Source organism: Paramormyrops kingsleyae, chromosome 5 (genome assembly GCF_048594095.1).
Source record: "Paramormyrops kingsleyae isolate MSU_618 chromosome 5, PKINGS_0.4, whole genome shotgun sequence".
Lineage (NCBI taxonomy): Eukaryota > Metazoa > Chordata > Actinopteri > Osteoglossiformes > Mormyridae > Paramormyrops > Paramormyrops kingsleyae.
In genome coordinates this window covers 41,662,259-41,678,350 of record NC_132801.1, presented here as the reverse complement: position 1 = coordinate 41,678,350, position 16,092 = coordinate 41,662,259, and the positions used below count along the sequence as shown (strand labels likewise).

General features: G+C 40.5%; 2 protein-coding genes and 1 long non-coding RNA gene across 5 annotated transcripts in view; 1 reads left to right on the top strand and 2 right to left on the bottom strand.

Annotated features, from left to right (window-relative positions):
- Nucleotides 1-510: 510 nt before the first annotated feature.
- Nucleotides 511-10,206, bottom strand: LOC140590944 (uncharacterized). The gene is made up of 2 exons (XM_072712746.1): nucleotides 9,271-10,206; nucleotides 511-7,744 (listed from the first exon to the last, which is right to left on the bottom strand). Exon 2 carries the CDS (start codon nucleotides 7,738-7,740, stop codon nucleotides 5,893-5,895), a length of 1,848 nt encoding a protein of 615 aa, XP_072568847.1. The 5' UTR covers nucleotides 7,741-7,744; nucleotides 9,271-10,206; the 3' UTR covers nucleotides 511-5,892.
- Nucleotides 10,207-10,517: 311 nt separating this feature from the next.
- LOC140590945 (alpha-2,8-sialyltransferase 8F-like) overlaps nucleotides 10,518-16,092 on the bottom strand; it is a 100,822-nt gene continuing 95,247 nt past the window's right edge. For all 3 annotated transcript variants that reach the window (XM_072712758.1, XM_072712759.1, XM_072712760.1), the window contains 5 exons: nucleotides 12,424-12,504; nucleotides 12,022-12,166; nucleotides 11,479-11,591; nucleotides 11,285-11,377; nucleotides 10,518-11,104 (listed from right to left, as the gene is read on the bottom strand). In XM_072712758.1, coding sequence (XP_072568859.1) covers nucleotides 10,609-11,104; nucleotides 11,285-11,377; nucleotides 11,479-11,591; nucleotides 12,022-12,166; nucleotides 12,424-12,504 — 928 coding nt within the window. In that variant the 3' untranslated portion in view covers nucleotides 10,518-10,608. The remainder of the gene's footprint in view (nucleotides 11,105-11,284; nucleotides 11,378-11,478; nucleotides 11,592-12,021; nucleotides 12,167-12,423; nucleotides 12,505-16,092) is intronic.
- LOC140590950 (uncharacterized) lies at nucleotides 13,391-14,697 on the top strand. The gene is made up of 2 exons (XR_011991851.1): nucleotides 13,391-13,476; nucleotides 14,431-14,697. It is a non-coding gene; the product is annotated as an uncharacterized lncRNA (long non-coding RNA).

Genomic DNA, 16,092 nt, shown 5'->3' with positions numbered 1-16,092 from the left:
CAACGTTGTACACTCTGTCCTTCATGTTTACATGTTTATCACCTCACCTGTTATTGAGGTGTTGGCCAAACTAGGGTTTGTGAGCCTTTTGCTGTACTTTCTTAACCCACTAGATGGTGCACTCAGTTCAAAATGGGCTCAAAGCAAACCAGGGTGCATTATGGTGGGGGCAGGTGGTACAGTGCATGGTTCATGAATCATCAAGTGCACATCACTACCTATTAATGTGCAATATTTTCTTACACTGCTGAAATGTGCAATATTTTCATATTTACCGTGTAACTGAATCCGAAGGAGAGGAATACCTATACATAACACTTAAACACCTTTATGCCATTTTTTTCTATTTATGCGTTATTTACATTTTTTATTGCTGCTTTTATATTCAATTTTATATTCTGTTTACTTATATTGTGTTCTGTTTATTGTTTATATTCTGCTTATTTTATATTCTATTCTTATTTTTTTCTGATGTTTGGTTTTCCTAATGTAATCATGGCGTAATGTGTATGAACACCTCAAATCAAATCTGTTTATTTATCATATGCATAAAGATACAGCATGAAGCAGCAGATGCAGGCAGTGAAATGAGTGCTGATGAACCTGCTTTCATCAGTTAAAAGCCATTTAATTCCGTTAATGCACAAGTCATCAGTGATGCTGGACAAATTTAGTTGCTTGATGGCCTGGGTCAACTCATTATCTGTTCACGAAACACATCAGTATCTCCTGACAGCTTTGGCACAATACATAATAGAGCTTCCTTTATTGCACATGTTGAAGTTTGAAGGTGGAGATGTGGGTGTACCCCCGACCGTTAGTCACACTGGCCCAAGGTGCAGTGAGTCATTTCTTTCCCATCTTCAGATAGATGTGTTGCTGGCCTACACACTTTTTTAGACTCAATTTTATTACCACTGCACATACAATAGACAATGTAATGCAGGTTGGCATCTGATCCAAAAGTGCTACAAACAACTGTATGATAAATACATGTGTGAAAAACAAATATTTAGAAAATGTATGTCTACATATTTTCTTGTTCATGATAAATGAGCTTATGCCCCAAAATATAACAGTGTAGTGTCTCTACAAGTCACTGATCAATATTTCTCCTTTTTTAAAATGTACAGTCCCTTTTGCCTGACTTTGAATTCAGACATGCTTGAGTTGCAAATTATATGAGCATGCAGATCCTTTCCATTGACCTTTTATGGATATTTGTGGGTGGCAACTGGGAAGGGACTCAGGCTCGTCCATGTACCCACATTTACAAGACAGTTTTGATTTATCAAGGGGAAATTCCATGCATTTGTGCATACACCAGGTTTGATAAATCCTTTTTTTTGTGCATACACAGTTCTGTTTTCGTTCGTATGCACTTTTTCATGATGAGATTTACGCAAAGTTTGATAAATATAAGTGTTGACTACATTAAGCCTAAATCCTTTGCACATTGTGGAGAAAGCACACTCCAAAATAAGTCTGGCGATAACTTATTTACTATACACACACAGATATGCCAAAGCGCCCATTTCAGAATGACATTTGACATCTGACATTTTACTGTGTTAAATTGTTATAATTATTAGCATAAAATACCATAATCATCCAGTGGGAAAAAGGTTGGAGTAGTCTACGTACAGCAATGTTAAGGGATTACTCAGTTTCATGAATAGTTGAATTATGAAGGGAAAGAGCTGTGAAAACATAAAAATGCTACCCGCTTAAACAATGTTCTTGTGACTATTCATTAAGAGAACCCAATAATGATTTTTAAAGTACTTTCACAACTAAGAACTTTACGTAAATAATGAATTGGTGACATTTAGTGGTCATAAGCTTAATAGTTGCACTAATATTATTTGAGTTTTTAAAGAATGTAGGATAACTTATGGATACATTACGCAATATTGGACATCCTCTCCCTATAGACTGTAAAAGGAACAATTTTTATGTTCTCCATAAATTTGCCTAGGGTGACATGGTGGTGCAGTGGTTAGCACTGTTGCCTCTGGGACCAGTGTTTGAGTCTCCACCCTGGCTTGATGTGTGTAAGGTTTGCATGTTTTTCCCATGTCATCGTGGGATTTCCTCTAGGCACTCCAGTTTTCCCCCCACAATCCAAAAACATGCTGAGGTCAGTGGGAGTTACCAAATTGTGAATGTGAGAGTGTGTGAGTGTGCTTTGTGATAGGCTGGCACCCTATCCTAGGTTGATCCCTGCCTTGTGCCCAGATCTTGCAAGCCTGAGTAGGACAAGCGGGTACAGAAAATGGATGGCTAAATTTGCCTAGGGTTAGGTAATATTATGTGGAACAAAATAAGTTCATGTTAACAAAATTATTTCCAAACCGTTTTACCCTTAAAATAAATCTTTGGCCAGTTTAGTATTCATTACACAGTACCCGGAACATATAAGCTCATATGCTGCTTTAGAATGACTGCATCCAGTAATGACATAATATTGTCATGTATGACTAATTCTTCTAACTGGATTTTAGAAGATGTTCTGCAACTTTGGATCAAACTGAAAAAATATCAACAGTGCAATAAGAAACTTTACAGACAAGTCCTTAGTGTTAAATGTGTTGTATTATGTCTCCCTAGTGTTATGTCTCAGTGTATTTGTAGTGCTTTGCTCTGTGACTGTGTTGTGTTGCAGGACATTCCAGTGACGGCGGTGATTAATTGTTCCTGTTTCTGCCATCGGTGATTGGGTGCGAGGCTGTATAAAGGGGTGCTGTTCCCTTGAAGATGGCTGCGCTCTTCCATTAGTGATGCTCTGCCCATTCATGTTCTGTTGTCAAGACCTTTTGCTGCTTGTGTGAGAGACAGGCATGGCTTTGGAGTTGTGACTTGTTATTTTTGGTATTTGGTCTTATTTTTCCGTCTTTTGTAATACGAGCCAGTATTCGTATTATTTATAATAAACCTTTTGTTTAACTGATTATTTTGTTCGTTGTGTGTTGGAGGTTTTTCGCCATGTCTATTTTCTTTGTTAAGGTGTTCTATCCCTAGACAAACTTAACAAATTGGGGGCTCATCCAGGATAGTTCTCGTGGGAATTTCGTTCAGCTGGTGGAAGCGCCCTCGTTTTGGGAACTCTGGTGAGTTAGGTGTCTCCAGCTGGATTCTTGTAATCCTTCCGTCGGAGCACTTTTGTTATTTGTTTTTGGGCTTTTGTTTGGGTGGTGTTTTTGAAGGACAAACCCGGGGGGAGTTTCGCGGTTAGTTTGTTATAATTGGCTGACTGTGATCGCAAACCTTCAATTGGTACAGGTAACGCTCTTTGAAGAAGAGAAGGCTTATGTAAGGGGGTTTGTGATAGGTAGGTTTAGGTTCAGATTTCCCATGCTCATAGATCGGGTGGATTACACGATGCATTTATTTATTTTTTTGGATGGCGATTTTCTGGTTAACAAGGCCGAGTTTGTTTTATTGTGGCTTGGGTGGAAAGTAATTGCGTAATTAGGAGAGTGGTCTTTTTTTTCCCCTCTCTTCTCCGTGTCCGAGTATTTGGCCTGTGCCGTTGTTTGGGCTGGACAACGGACATTTTTTTGGGTGGCATATTGTGGAAGAGTGCATGTTAGTTTTGAGTTTCTTTTTTAGTTATACAGTGGTACCTCAGTTCTCGAACTCATTAGAACCCGAATTTCTGAAAAGTTGAACCAACCAGTTTGGAAAAAAAATTACCTAGAACTCGATCTGAATCTCAGAAATCAATCTGTGAATGCCGACCTAAGATAACTTGTACACGTGGGGAAATGAGTCACGTGGCACGTCTCTCAGTGGAAACAAAGGGTTAGGGTTAGCCATGCTTCAGTCTCAGCCTTGCATTCACTGCGATAGCATCGTGCATGTTTACACTAGCTGAATACTTATATTTAGACAGTAAAAATACATTTAGACAATGATAGACAGTAACAGTTATTATTTTATAATAAAATACATTTAAAAATGAACATTTCTTATTAATTATTTTAATATTAATAATAAACCATAAATACATTTAATTATAATAATATTGTCGTGCCCAGCGGGGACGGAACGGAGACAAAGGCGCAGACGTCAGAGTATCGGGGAATACGGGGTTTAATTACAGGTAAGGCAGGCAAAATGCAGACGGACAATACAATGACTGGACTGGGGAAACAAACTGAAACGCAGAGGAAATACAGAGGACAACAACCAGAAACAGCTGATCACACGGTGATACCACACGGGGTTAACGAGGGCGCGTGACACACGGAAGGAGCGGACGATCAGGGCATGAAACATTGTTTTTTTTAACTTTACACATTGTTTTGATACATTTATTTAAAAATTACTGTTTTGATAAATGTGCTTAGATGTGTTTAGTACAGTATATGCTTTTCTTGTTTTGTCCAGTTCATTTTGTGTTTAAATGCTAAAAAGAACATATTTAGGTGTAATTTTTGGGGGCCGGGAGCCAATTAATTGGTTTTCCATTATTTATTATGGGGAAAATTTGATCAGAACTTGAAATTTTTAGGATTTGGTCCGGAGTTCTGAACGGATTAATTTCGAGTTCTGAGGTACCACTGTATATGTATAAAGGGCTCATTTTTGCTTTGGGATTAATTATTTTGGGTAGTGCTGCCATATTGATCCTCACCATTTCTTGTGCTTGGTTGTCTAAAGCAGGTGACTATGCCCTTAGTAGAGGAATTTATTCAGAGCCCGTCCTATTATATATTGTTGTGCTGCACAAAAGAGAACTTGTTGCAGATCGTGGATAAGTATTCGATTGAGGTAACGAGTGAGGATAAAAAGTTAAAAGAAACATTGTTTAAGGCGGTAGAGTGAGGTTTGTTGGCTACAGTTCAAGGCCAAACATCTCTAGGGTCTGTAGTGGGTAATGTATCTGATGTTGAACTAAAATGGTGACAATACTCATTTCGAGAGTGTCAGATGCAAATCGAAGCAGCTAAATTGAGTACTGAACAAGATAGTTGTGCGTTGAAGGTAGTTGAGAAAGAGTTGCAAATTCGTAAATTGGAGATTGAACTTGACTTGAAAAGGTTGGAGTTTGAGGAGCAAGAGAGAGCGTGAATTTGCACGGAAGAAGTTGGAATTGGCTGCCAGTAAAGATGAGGTAGTTCAGGGGGTTACAAGGGTTTCCTCTATTCCTATTCCACTTGTTTCACATTCACCGCCACACTCTGTTACTGCTCATGAGATTCCTTCTGTTCATTCCATTTATTCATCTCCTCTGTTTGAGCCGGCAGATCAAGTTTTTGATGTCGCATAATATGTTTCGTACCTCCGTTTAATGAACGGGAGGTTCAGAAGTATTTTAGTCATTTTGAGAGGGTTGCAATTACATTCAAATGGCCAGCTGGAGTTTGGAGTCTCCTTTTTCAATGTGTGCTGTCTAGGGTTGCAAAGGGGCGGAAAATTTCCGGTGAATTTCCGGAAAGTTTCCGGTAAATTTCCATGGTAAGTTAAGCTTGGGAATTTTGGAAATATTCCATATTGGAAACTTTCCATGGAAATAATGGGAATTATGGAAATTAATGGGAATTTAGGAGAACTAACTGGGAATATATTATTTCCAAGCATAAATATAAACAGAAATCATAAGAAAACCTCCATGCAAAATGTTTTCAACAGATATTTCAACAGATTTATTTGTAAGTACAGTAGAATAGAACACGTTTCAATAACTTGTTTCATGGATAAATAAAAACAGAAATGTTGAGTTCAATATTACCATCCCCTAACCCCGCTCATTCAAAAATGCCCCCTGTCCAAAAATCTCCACAAAGTCCCATTCAAAAGGTTAAATGAAAAATGCCACTTATCCTCCAAAACGTCCCATTAAACATGCAAATCTTCCTTCAAGCAATCCTCTTTTCTCATTTTTGCTCAGTCAATAGACTCTTCCTGGACCTCATCATCATCCAACAACATGTCCACTTCCTCAGCATCCAACTCTGAGTCTTCCTCTTCAGTGTCACTTTCCAGCCTTGTTGAGGATGGCTCTGTGTCAGGCTCAAAGAGCCGTAGGTTTGCCCGAATGCCGACCAGCTTTTCCACTCTCACATTTGTGAGCCTGTTGCGAACCTTTGTGTGGGTGTTCCCAAACAGTGACCAGTTGCGCTCGGAGGCGGCTGATGATGGTGGGATTTGGAGGAGGATGGAGGCTACAGGTCCAAGGGCCTCAGATTCACATAGTCCCTTCCACCAGGTGGCTGCAGATATGTGCTGGCATGACTGCCATATTCCATCCCCTTTCCAAAGGCCTTGCTTTGTTCGATACTTTGCCAAACTGCCTAGAACTTTGCCTTTATCGAGACCCAGGTGGTCAGACATGGCTGTAATGACCGCATAGGCTCCGTTGATCTCTTCCCCAGAAAGTATGCCCTTGTCATATTTGGGGTCCAGCATGTATGCTGCTGCATGCACTGGCTTCATGCAGAACTCCCTCCGCTGTTCCAATGACTTGACCACAGCCGTTTCCTCTGCTTTCAGTAGTAGGGAAGTGGGCAGAATTGTCTGGATTTCTTCTTTGAGTTCTGCAAAAAGGCACTGGACATCTGACAAGATGGCACCATCCCCCTCTATCTTCGCTATTGCTGCTGCAATAGGTTTGAGGATTTTCTGACTGCTAGATACTCTTTCCCAGAACACATCATCCAAGATGACCTTCTTGATGTCACTGTCGATGCCTACAGACTGGGATATGGCCATCTCTTGCAGAGACTCCTTTCCCTCCAGAAGACTGTCAAACATGATAACAACACCACCCCATCGCGTTATGCTGGGAAGCTTCAGTGTAGTAATCTTGTTCTTTTCCTTTTGCTTTGACAGAAATGTAGCGGAAGTTACTTGTTTGCCTTTAACAAATTTCACAACTTGCTTCGCTCTCTTATTCAGAGTGTCCATTGTTTTTAGTGCCATTATGTCTTTTAGGAGAAGATTTAGTGTATGGGCAGCACAGCCAATAGTAGTTATATGAGGGTAGGTCTCCTCCACATGTGCCCAGGCAACCTTCATGTTGGCTGCGTTGTCAGTGACCAGTGCAAAAACCTTATCTGGTCCAAGGTCATTGATGATCACTTTTAGCTCATCTGCAATGTATTGGCCTGTGTGTCTGTTTTCCTTTGTGTCTACACTCTTGTAGAACTCAGGCTGAGGAGTGGTGATTATGTAGTTAATAATTCCTTGTCCCCTGATATTGGACCATCCATCAGAGATGACTGAAATACAGTCAGCTTGGTCAATGGTCTGTTTCACCTTTGCTTGAACTCGACTGAACTCTTCATCCAGTAGATGAGTAGACAATGCATGTCTGGTTGGGGGAATGTATGCTGGTCGGAGAACATTCAAAAATCTCTTCCAGTACACATTGGATGTCAGCATCAGGGGTGAGCCAGTTGCATAGATTGCACGAGCGAAACACTCATCTGTGTTTTTCTGGCTAGTGTCATCCATAAAATCAAAGAATCCTCTGATGCCAGAGGGACCAGGAGCTGATGAGTGGGTATCTGACTCTGATACAGCTGAAACAGATTCATTTTCCCCTTGAGTGGAACTCCTGGCTGCTGCATGTGTTGGGCCTTGAGGAATTTTTTTGCACTTTGCAATGCGCTGCTGCATTTTTGTGGCATTCTTCATGTACGTCTTATCACAATACTTACACATATATACAGATTTCCCTTGTACATTAGCTGGTGTAAAATGTCTCCACACATCAGATAGCGCACGTGGCATTTTTCTGTAAAATAAAACAAGAGCTTGTAAAAATGCTAATATAATGCAAGAGATCGTAATAATACAATTGCAATATGATAATAAACAGATATAAATAGTAAGGCTAGCTAAACAACTGAGGCTCGTTCTTCGTACGTTGCTTAAAACATCCGAGATCAAATGAGACATCCAAGATGATATCATCGTGCTAATCATGATCCGGCTAATTGGGTTCTTCGAACACACCTGTTGTTGACGATTAGTATCGCTGGATTGAGTTGTCTAGGATTATTGCGCGTTCGTGCGTTGGTTTAAAAGGCGATATGCATCGACAGTAGAAACACTGATCACAACCCCTTCGATTGGTTGACGAAATGGTAAAAGGGCAAGCTCAATTTTTTTCTCAAGCGGAGCAAGAGCTTTTATTAGAGGGTTATGGAGAATTTCAAACGTTAACAAAGACACCGGGAGGGCTAGCAAAAAGTAGCGAACAAATTAAATGCGTGAGTGCTGCCCATGTTACATGTTCCTTGATATATATATATATATATATATATATATATATATATATATATATATATATATATATATATATATATATATATATATAAAAATCAAATCCTATTTGTATTAATTGCTCTTTTTGTCATCTTTAATGTCAGAGCCAGCAGTGGATCCATGCGAACATGGTAGCCATTGCTAATCAATATCCAGTTTTAAAATTTATTAGAATTTTAATCATAAAAGTGAAAAAATCCAGCCCCGATCCCCCGATACTCACTGGCAGCGCTATTGACGATCTTGTCCAAATAACCGCGCTGCGGTTATTAAAAGAAATGTTTAATTTGAAGTTGTTATTCTTTATTCATAAAAGTGACTATCCAGAGCGTTACATTTTACAAATTCTTTGCTAAGTTCTTAATCTGAACAACAAAGTGTTATAATTAATTCATTTTAATGCAAAAAAATTAAACCCTAACCCTAGCAGAATCAGAACCACTTTATTTTTACGAGCAATTTCTATATATATGTTTAAATACATCCATCCATATATATATATATATGCAAGATACTTTTCTCACGTGAGTCAGTCCGCGTCAGTCGTGCTCTTTAACCAATCAGATGTGACCTCGCCATTTCAACCAATCATAACCCGCCAGGAGCGCAGCTTAAACCCTGTTTACATGAAATAAGCCTGCTCCCGAGCAGGTTTAAGCTTGCGCACCTGTTGCTATGACAGCAAGTCCAGGATGAGCTTCGAAGAACCAAACAATCCAAGATCATGCCAAATTGTCAACAATCAAATCCAGCTGAGTTAGCGACGTACGAAGAACGAGCCCCTGGAATGATCTTCAAAACAAAACAGCCAAATGAGGAAGCTAGCATCTTCTTTATGTTATACTAGCTATGGCTTATTTAGCATCTAACAGATGCTAGGATTTTATTTAGCATCTTATCAGATTGCTATCTACCAGATTAATACATTTTATGTGATATTCACAATTTAAACATTTAATGAATATATTTTCCCATAATATCATCAAAACTTACCTCACTTGTTAAGTCCACAGGCTCAAATGTGTGCCTTCAATACTCTTTGTCCTTCAGGCTCAAAAGTGTGGTCCATGTGTACATGTGATGGAGGCATGCACAGTGCCAGTAGGTGGTCTCAATAGCCATGCAGCAAGCATGTGCTCTGTACATGTGATTAAGGAATGGCATGGATATTCAAGTGTATTTGAATTGCATTTGTTTGTTTTTGTCAATATTATGCTAAAATATACTTTGCTCAACTATATTTAAGTTCCCTAAGAAGAGCCAACTTTCAATTTTGAAAATTCCCAGTTTATTCCCATAAATTCCCGTTAATTCCCGTTTATTCCCATTAATTCCCGTTAATTCCCATGGAAAGTTTCCATCTTTGAAAATTCCGGGAATTTTGCAACCCTAGTGCTGTCTGGCAAAGTTCAAGAAGTTTATTCTGCGCTTATTGTTGAGCAGAGGTTAGAGGTACCTTAATTTGTTCCCCTTAGTTTGGTTGCTAAGGTCTTTTGTGCAACCGTTAAGGGATTCCTTAAGTATAAGACCAAGATAAGGAGAAAAACTTATATACTTAAGAGAAAATTTTAAGGAAACCTTTAGGAGGAGACTTAAGGGTGTTTTTTAAGGAGACCTTAACTTGAACTTTAAGGAAAATCTTAACTTAAGGTGTTTTGTACAACCAGCCCCAGGTATAAAAAAGATCTGAATGTTTTGGTGGACACCCTGTACCGTTCTTCTTAGTAAAATCTGTTTTGGTGATCAACTGTAGAAGTTGATTTTTCGTGGTGGGAGTATTGCATCTTAGTGTATTTGTGATGCTTTGCTCTGTGACTGTGTTGTGTTGTAGGACATTCCAGTGACGGTGGTGGGTAATTGATCCCGTTTCTGCCATCGGTGATTGGGTGCACGGCTGTATAAAGGGGTGCTGTTCCCTTGAAGATGGCTGCGCTCTTCCATTAGTGATGCTCCGCCCAGTCTCGTTCCGTCATGACCATTTGCTGCTTGTGTGAGAGACAGACATGGCTTTGTGTCTTGTTTTTGTTATTTGGTCTTTTTTTTCCGTCTTTTGTAATACGAGCCAGTATTCATATTTATAATAAACCTTTTGTTTTACTGATTATTTTTGTTTGTCGTGTGTTGGAGGTTTTTCGCCATGTCTTAAGGTGTCCTATCCCTAAACTGGCACTTAACACTAGTAAATACACAACTACCTGGAAACAATTTAACAGAGAGGCCAAAATCATCAGGAGACAATATACAACAGAAGGGTATATTTACTCTAAACATCCCAGAGAAAGCTATGCTATGCCAAGCTGTACACAAGTTCATTCTGGTCCTCATGGGCAGTCAAACCTCAGAGAAGCTCATTGCTCTTCTAGCTGCACACTGGCCCAGGTGAACCCTAAGCACACCTTGGCTGTGAAGCCGCAGCAGGTGCCTGAATTCGGCAGGCATATTGTGGACCGTCCGCATACTCTGCTGGTTGTCGTAGTAATGGTTTGTGAGAGTCTGCTGAGTGTCAGGGTGCAGCAGATACGGCCAGAAACCATACAGCCTCACTTCGCTGCACAGCTCCAGTGCCAGGCTGGCCACAATCAGCCCGCTGCTGGGCCGGGGGACCTGAAGGCCCTGATCTTTCCAAAACTGAGCCAGGCTCCGCAAGTATGATGGGCTGAAGAAGACAGTCCGTGTGGGGCTTTGGAACTCCTCTAGCGTGTAGGCAGCACGCAGTGACACAGCCATGTTGCGCGTGTAAGAAAATGCAGGAATCAGGAGCAGGGCATCCCCATAGCTAGCCATGCTCTCCACAAAGGGCCGGCGCCTTTCTGTGAGTCCCTCAAACCTTTAGATGGTTGGCAGATAGAAGAGGAGCAAAGAAGGCAAATTAGTGCTGCAGAAACCTACACTAACCTGTGAAGGGCCTTAGACAATATAGGAACACCATACATTCGATTAGACTCTATGGAGTGGGCAAGAGGGACATTTTAGTTTACAGTGATGCTGCCCCACTCCTTTGACTCACTTTTCCAGAAGGATGCTGGGATTGGCTGTCACAAGGTTTGTTTTGTTGCCGACATGTTTCTTGAAATCCTTACCAAGAGGAGGGAGGTTGCACCTGTGTCAGGCCAAAGAAGCACACTTGTACTGAGTGCTTTCTGTACTGAATGGTAGCATAATGTAACCCCAAGTTGGGGAGGGGGGGAAAAGAAAACTTACCTGAAGACAAACTGGGCAGAGTCTATCTCCTGTCCGCAGCTGCTGTTGCTGAGAATACCGCCGTTTCCAATGACGGCACACGTCTCCCATGTCACATTCCCAAATGGTGATTCCTGTGACAGCCACCCACTAATTCACACCACCACCCTGAGAATGCATTTCCATTTGCACAATGCTCCCTTATGAACACAACTATCACAGGTGCAGAATTAAATAAAAATAATAAAAATATGAAAAAAACATAATACAAGAGAGAAAAAAAATGTTGAGTCAGTTAAACTAACATGACATATATTCACTTTCCAGCCACTTTTCCTGGCCAGTGTGGGGGGAGGGGGGATGGAGAATTCAAACCCCCAATACTAGAGCTGTAAGGCAATAGTGCTAACCACTAAACCACCATGCCCCCCATGATAACACATTGCATCACAAAAATGTAAAACCCATTATAATTATTCTTTTTTGGTGCATGTGTGATCATGCCAACACAGTAGCAAATGCATACAGAATGACAGCTGACCCCCCACCCCAATCAACACATACCTTAACAAAGATGCTGAAGAGTTTGCGTGTTACTTCTTCCATCTTTGCTTTTTCACCATCATATATGACCTTCTTTCCGACTGGGGTGTTCGCCTGGGTGATGATGGCTTTGGATACTGCGTTGCATTTGTTGGTCAGGTTAGAGCTGGTGGATAGGCATTTCTGAGGTCATGTTTATGGCCTCAAAAGATGGTTTGTAAGTCACACTGGTAGCGGCTGGTTTTGTTACAGTCTGTAACAGCAACAAATTTAGCATTCGAAATACTAATGAGCCTTAATGCAGTTACGTTTCAGCCTTATGGCCCAAGACTCAATACTACTTTAGGATTGGGTATTAATTCGGTAGGGAAGAAAATGTTTCTCCTCTATTTATCATGTTACCCATTATAGAATTTCCCCTACCGAAACTCAGCAGAGTGATCCTCCTTTTTACTCCACCAAGGATTGTACATCTTCATCAAGTCCCGCTCAGTCGCGACAGTTCTACAAAGTTTGGAGAAAATGGAAATGCAAAGCAAGATTTCCAGCTTGAGTGAGGTATTTAAGGCAAACCAGAACAGACTTGACACGTTTGAAAAAAATGCATTAGTTCGTGTACAAAATTTGGTCAACGAACAGATTCTTTGACCAGATTCCTTTTTTTATAACAGTGTAGCATCGGCGGGGCACATGTCCCATCATGCCTCATGTGAAATTGTAAATAGAAGGACCACAACAGGCAACCAACGAGCACCGAACCGAAATACACAGACGGGAAACACAAGGTTGTCACACACCAAACTGCAAGATGCACACATGGTGGAAGATTTACACAGGCTAAATACACGCAAGGATTAGACCAGGTACACACAAGACATGGGCAAACACACACGCGACAATAGGGAAACGCAACCATTAACATTAACATTAACAACAACAACAATACAAGGGTTAAGGACTGTTAATAAAGAGCGCGATTTCCCCGGCAAGCAAGTTTCCATGTCTCTCTCTGCTCCCACGATGCCTCGGTCTACCCGTCACCACACTATATTGTGTTTTTCTTTTAAGTTTTTACTATAACAACCCAAAAATTAATTAACAAAAATCATTTGGTAGGCTTGTGAACAAATGAATCGAATTTCAATGCTTTCTTATGGGGAAAATTGCCTTGGTTAGCGTACAAATTGGTTCATGACCACTTTCCTGGAACGGATTGTGTTCATGAATCACAGGCACCAATGCGTGTGTGTGTGTATATATATATATATATATATATATATATATATATATATATCGGGCCGATATTTAGCATTTTTTAATGTATCGACATCGGCCGATATCCGAGTGCACTACGCCGATTTTCAGACAGGCACGTCTGCGGGCAGCCCAGTGTTATTGTTGCTGTGGAACACGTGACCCATGCTGCTTTGTGCAGGACCACAGCCAGAAGTTTTGGAAGAGTCCTGGGATAAAACGGTAAGGCTTAAATTCTGATCTTTCAATGACCTGTTTATTTAAGTAGTTTGCTATGAAATGTTGCTTTAAAAGAAAACGCGAATTACGCTATTGGGAACTGGGGTAATGATAATGAGCCTTCAACCAACTGCAGCTTACAGGTAACATTAAGGATCATTGATTCTAATAGAGTTCGTTTTGTGCGCTTATTGGTGGGCTCACAGACGTTTTTTAATCGTTAAAAATCATTTTAATTGTTAACATTTTAATTATTACCATATCAGCCCGATGTTATCAGTTATGTTTTTTTTCTTGTGTCGGAGAGTTTCACTCTGTGAGTGTGTGGGGCGGAGCAGGCAGCTCTCAAATACTGCAGCGTGTGTGAGAGTTGTGTTACTCTGCCCTGATCACAGACAGCGCCGTCCTCGGAGACACAGAGCTGCTAAGAACAATGCATGGCGGAGAAAAGTGTTTGTTCGAAAGCGTGGTTACCATTTACTTGAGCTGATGCTGACAATGGTCCTTCTGTGCAACTTTTTTTCATTTGAGACCGGAGATTCAAACAATTTGTCAGACGTCTAGATAAAAAGTGCATGACTTTGCGCAGTTAGTTTCCTCATTAAACATGTCTATCCTTTATACGGGCTTATACGTAGACAACGTCACAATCACTAGGGGCTTATGTTGTCCTTGCATACAAGGCTGTGCAATACGACAGTTATTTTATTTTATTTTCCTTGATCACTAGATTCTGATTGTGAATTTGGCTTTAAGCTATCTGTCTGCTAACAACAGAAACAACATGTTAGTGTACACTACTCATCATACCATGATGCACTTAGTGTTTTTTTCCCCTTCAAAATGTATTAGAGTGTAATTGTTTTAATGTGCATGGAATACTGGAATTGTAGAATGAATTGAAGATGAAGGTACTATAATAAAAATTCTAACCTTGCATTTATTCTTCTGTTTTAGTAATTGCTGTCTGATGGCTGAACAAAAATCTAATCCTGAATGGCAGCATTTCACAAAGCCAACACCAGGAAAAGCCAGGTGCAATATCTGCAGCAGACTGGTGAGCTTGGGAGCTGAAGAATGAGTTTGCTGCTAAAGAGATTCTGATGCTGCTATCTTTATTGTTTATAAGTTTAAGTTGTTTATAAGTTGTATTGTGTTTTTGTTATTTAAGTTTATATTTAAATTTACACAAGTCAGTATTCAATAAATGCTAAGTTGAGAAAATTTGTGTATCGTTTGTTATTATTAATGTGATATTTTACCATGCAAATAGAGGGGAAAACGTCCAATTTTCGGCCAAAAAGTATCGGCAGCATATATCGGCCATCAGCTGTCCCTGACTCCTAAATATCGTCATCGGGATCGGCTATTGAAAAACCCATATCGGTCGACCTCTAATATATATATATATATATATATATGTGTGTGTGTGTATATATATATATATATATATATATACACTCACCTAAAGGATTATTAGGAACACCATACTAATACGGTGTTTGACCCCCTTTCGCCTTCAGAACTGCCTTAATTCTACGTGGCATTGATTCAACAAGGTGCTGAAAGCATTCTTTAGAAATGTTGGCCCATTTTGATAGGATAGCATCTTGCAGTTGATGGAGATTTGTGGGATGCACATCCAGGGCACGAAGCTCCCGTTCCACCACATCCCAAAGATGCTCTATTGGGTTGAGATCTGGTGACTGTGGGGGCCATTGTAGTACAGTGAACTCATTGTCATGTTCAAGAAACCAATTTGAAATGATTCGAGCTTTGTGACATGGTGCATTATCCTGCTGGAAGTAGCCATCAGAGGATGGGTACATGGTGGTCATAAAGGGATGGACATGGTCAGAAACAATGCTCAGGTAGGCCGTGGCATTTAAATGATACCCAATTGGCACTAAGGGGCCTAAAGTGTGCCAAGAAAACATCCCCCACACCATTACACCACCACCACCAGCCTGCACAGTGGTAACAAGGCATGATGGATCCATGTTCTCGTTCTGTTTACGCCAAATTCTGACTCTACCATTTGAATGTCTCAACAGAAATGGAGACTCATCAGACCAGGCAACATTTTTCCAGTCTTCAACTGTCCAATTTTGGTGAGCTCGTGCAAATTGTAGCCTCTTTTTCCTATTTGTAGTGGAGATGAGTGGTACCCGGTGGGGTCTTCTGCTGTTGTAGCCCATCCGACTCAAGGTTGTGCGTGTTGTGGCTTCACAAATGCTTTGCTGCATACCTCGGTTGTAACGAGTGGTTATTTCAGTCAAAGTTGCTCTTCTATCAGCTTGAATCAGTCGGTCCATTCTCCTCTGACCTCTAGCATCAACAAGGCATTTTCGCCCACAGGACTGCCGCATACTGGATGTTTTTCCCTTTGCACACCATTCTTTGTAAACCCTAGAAATGGTTGTGCGTGAAAATCCCAGTAACTGAGCAGATTGTGAAATACTCAGACCGGCCCATCTGGCACCAACAACCATGCCACGCTCAAAATTGCTTAAATCACCTTTCTTTCCCATTCTGACATTCAGTTTGGAGTTCAGGAGATTGTCTTGACCAGGACCACACCCCTAAATGCATTGAAGCAACTGCCATGTGATTGGTGGA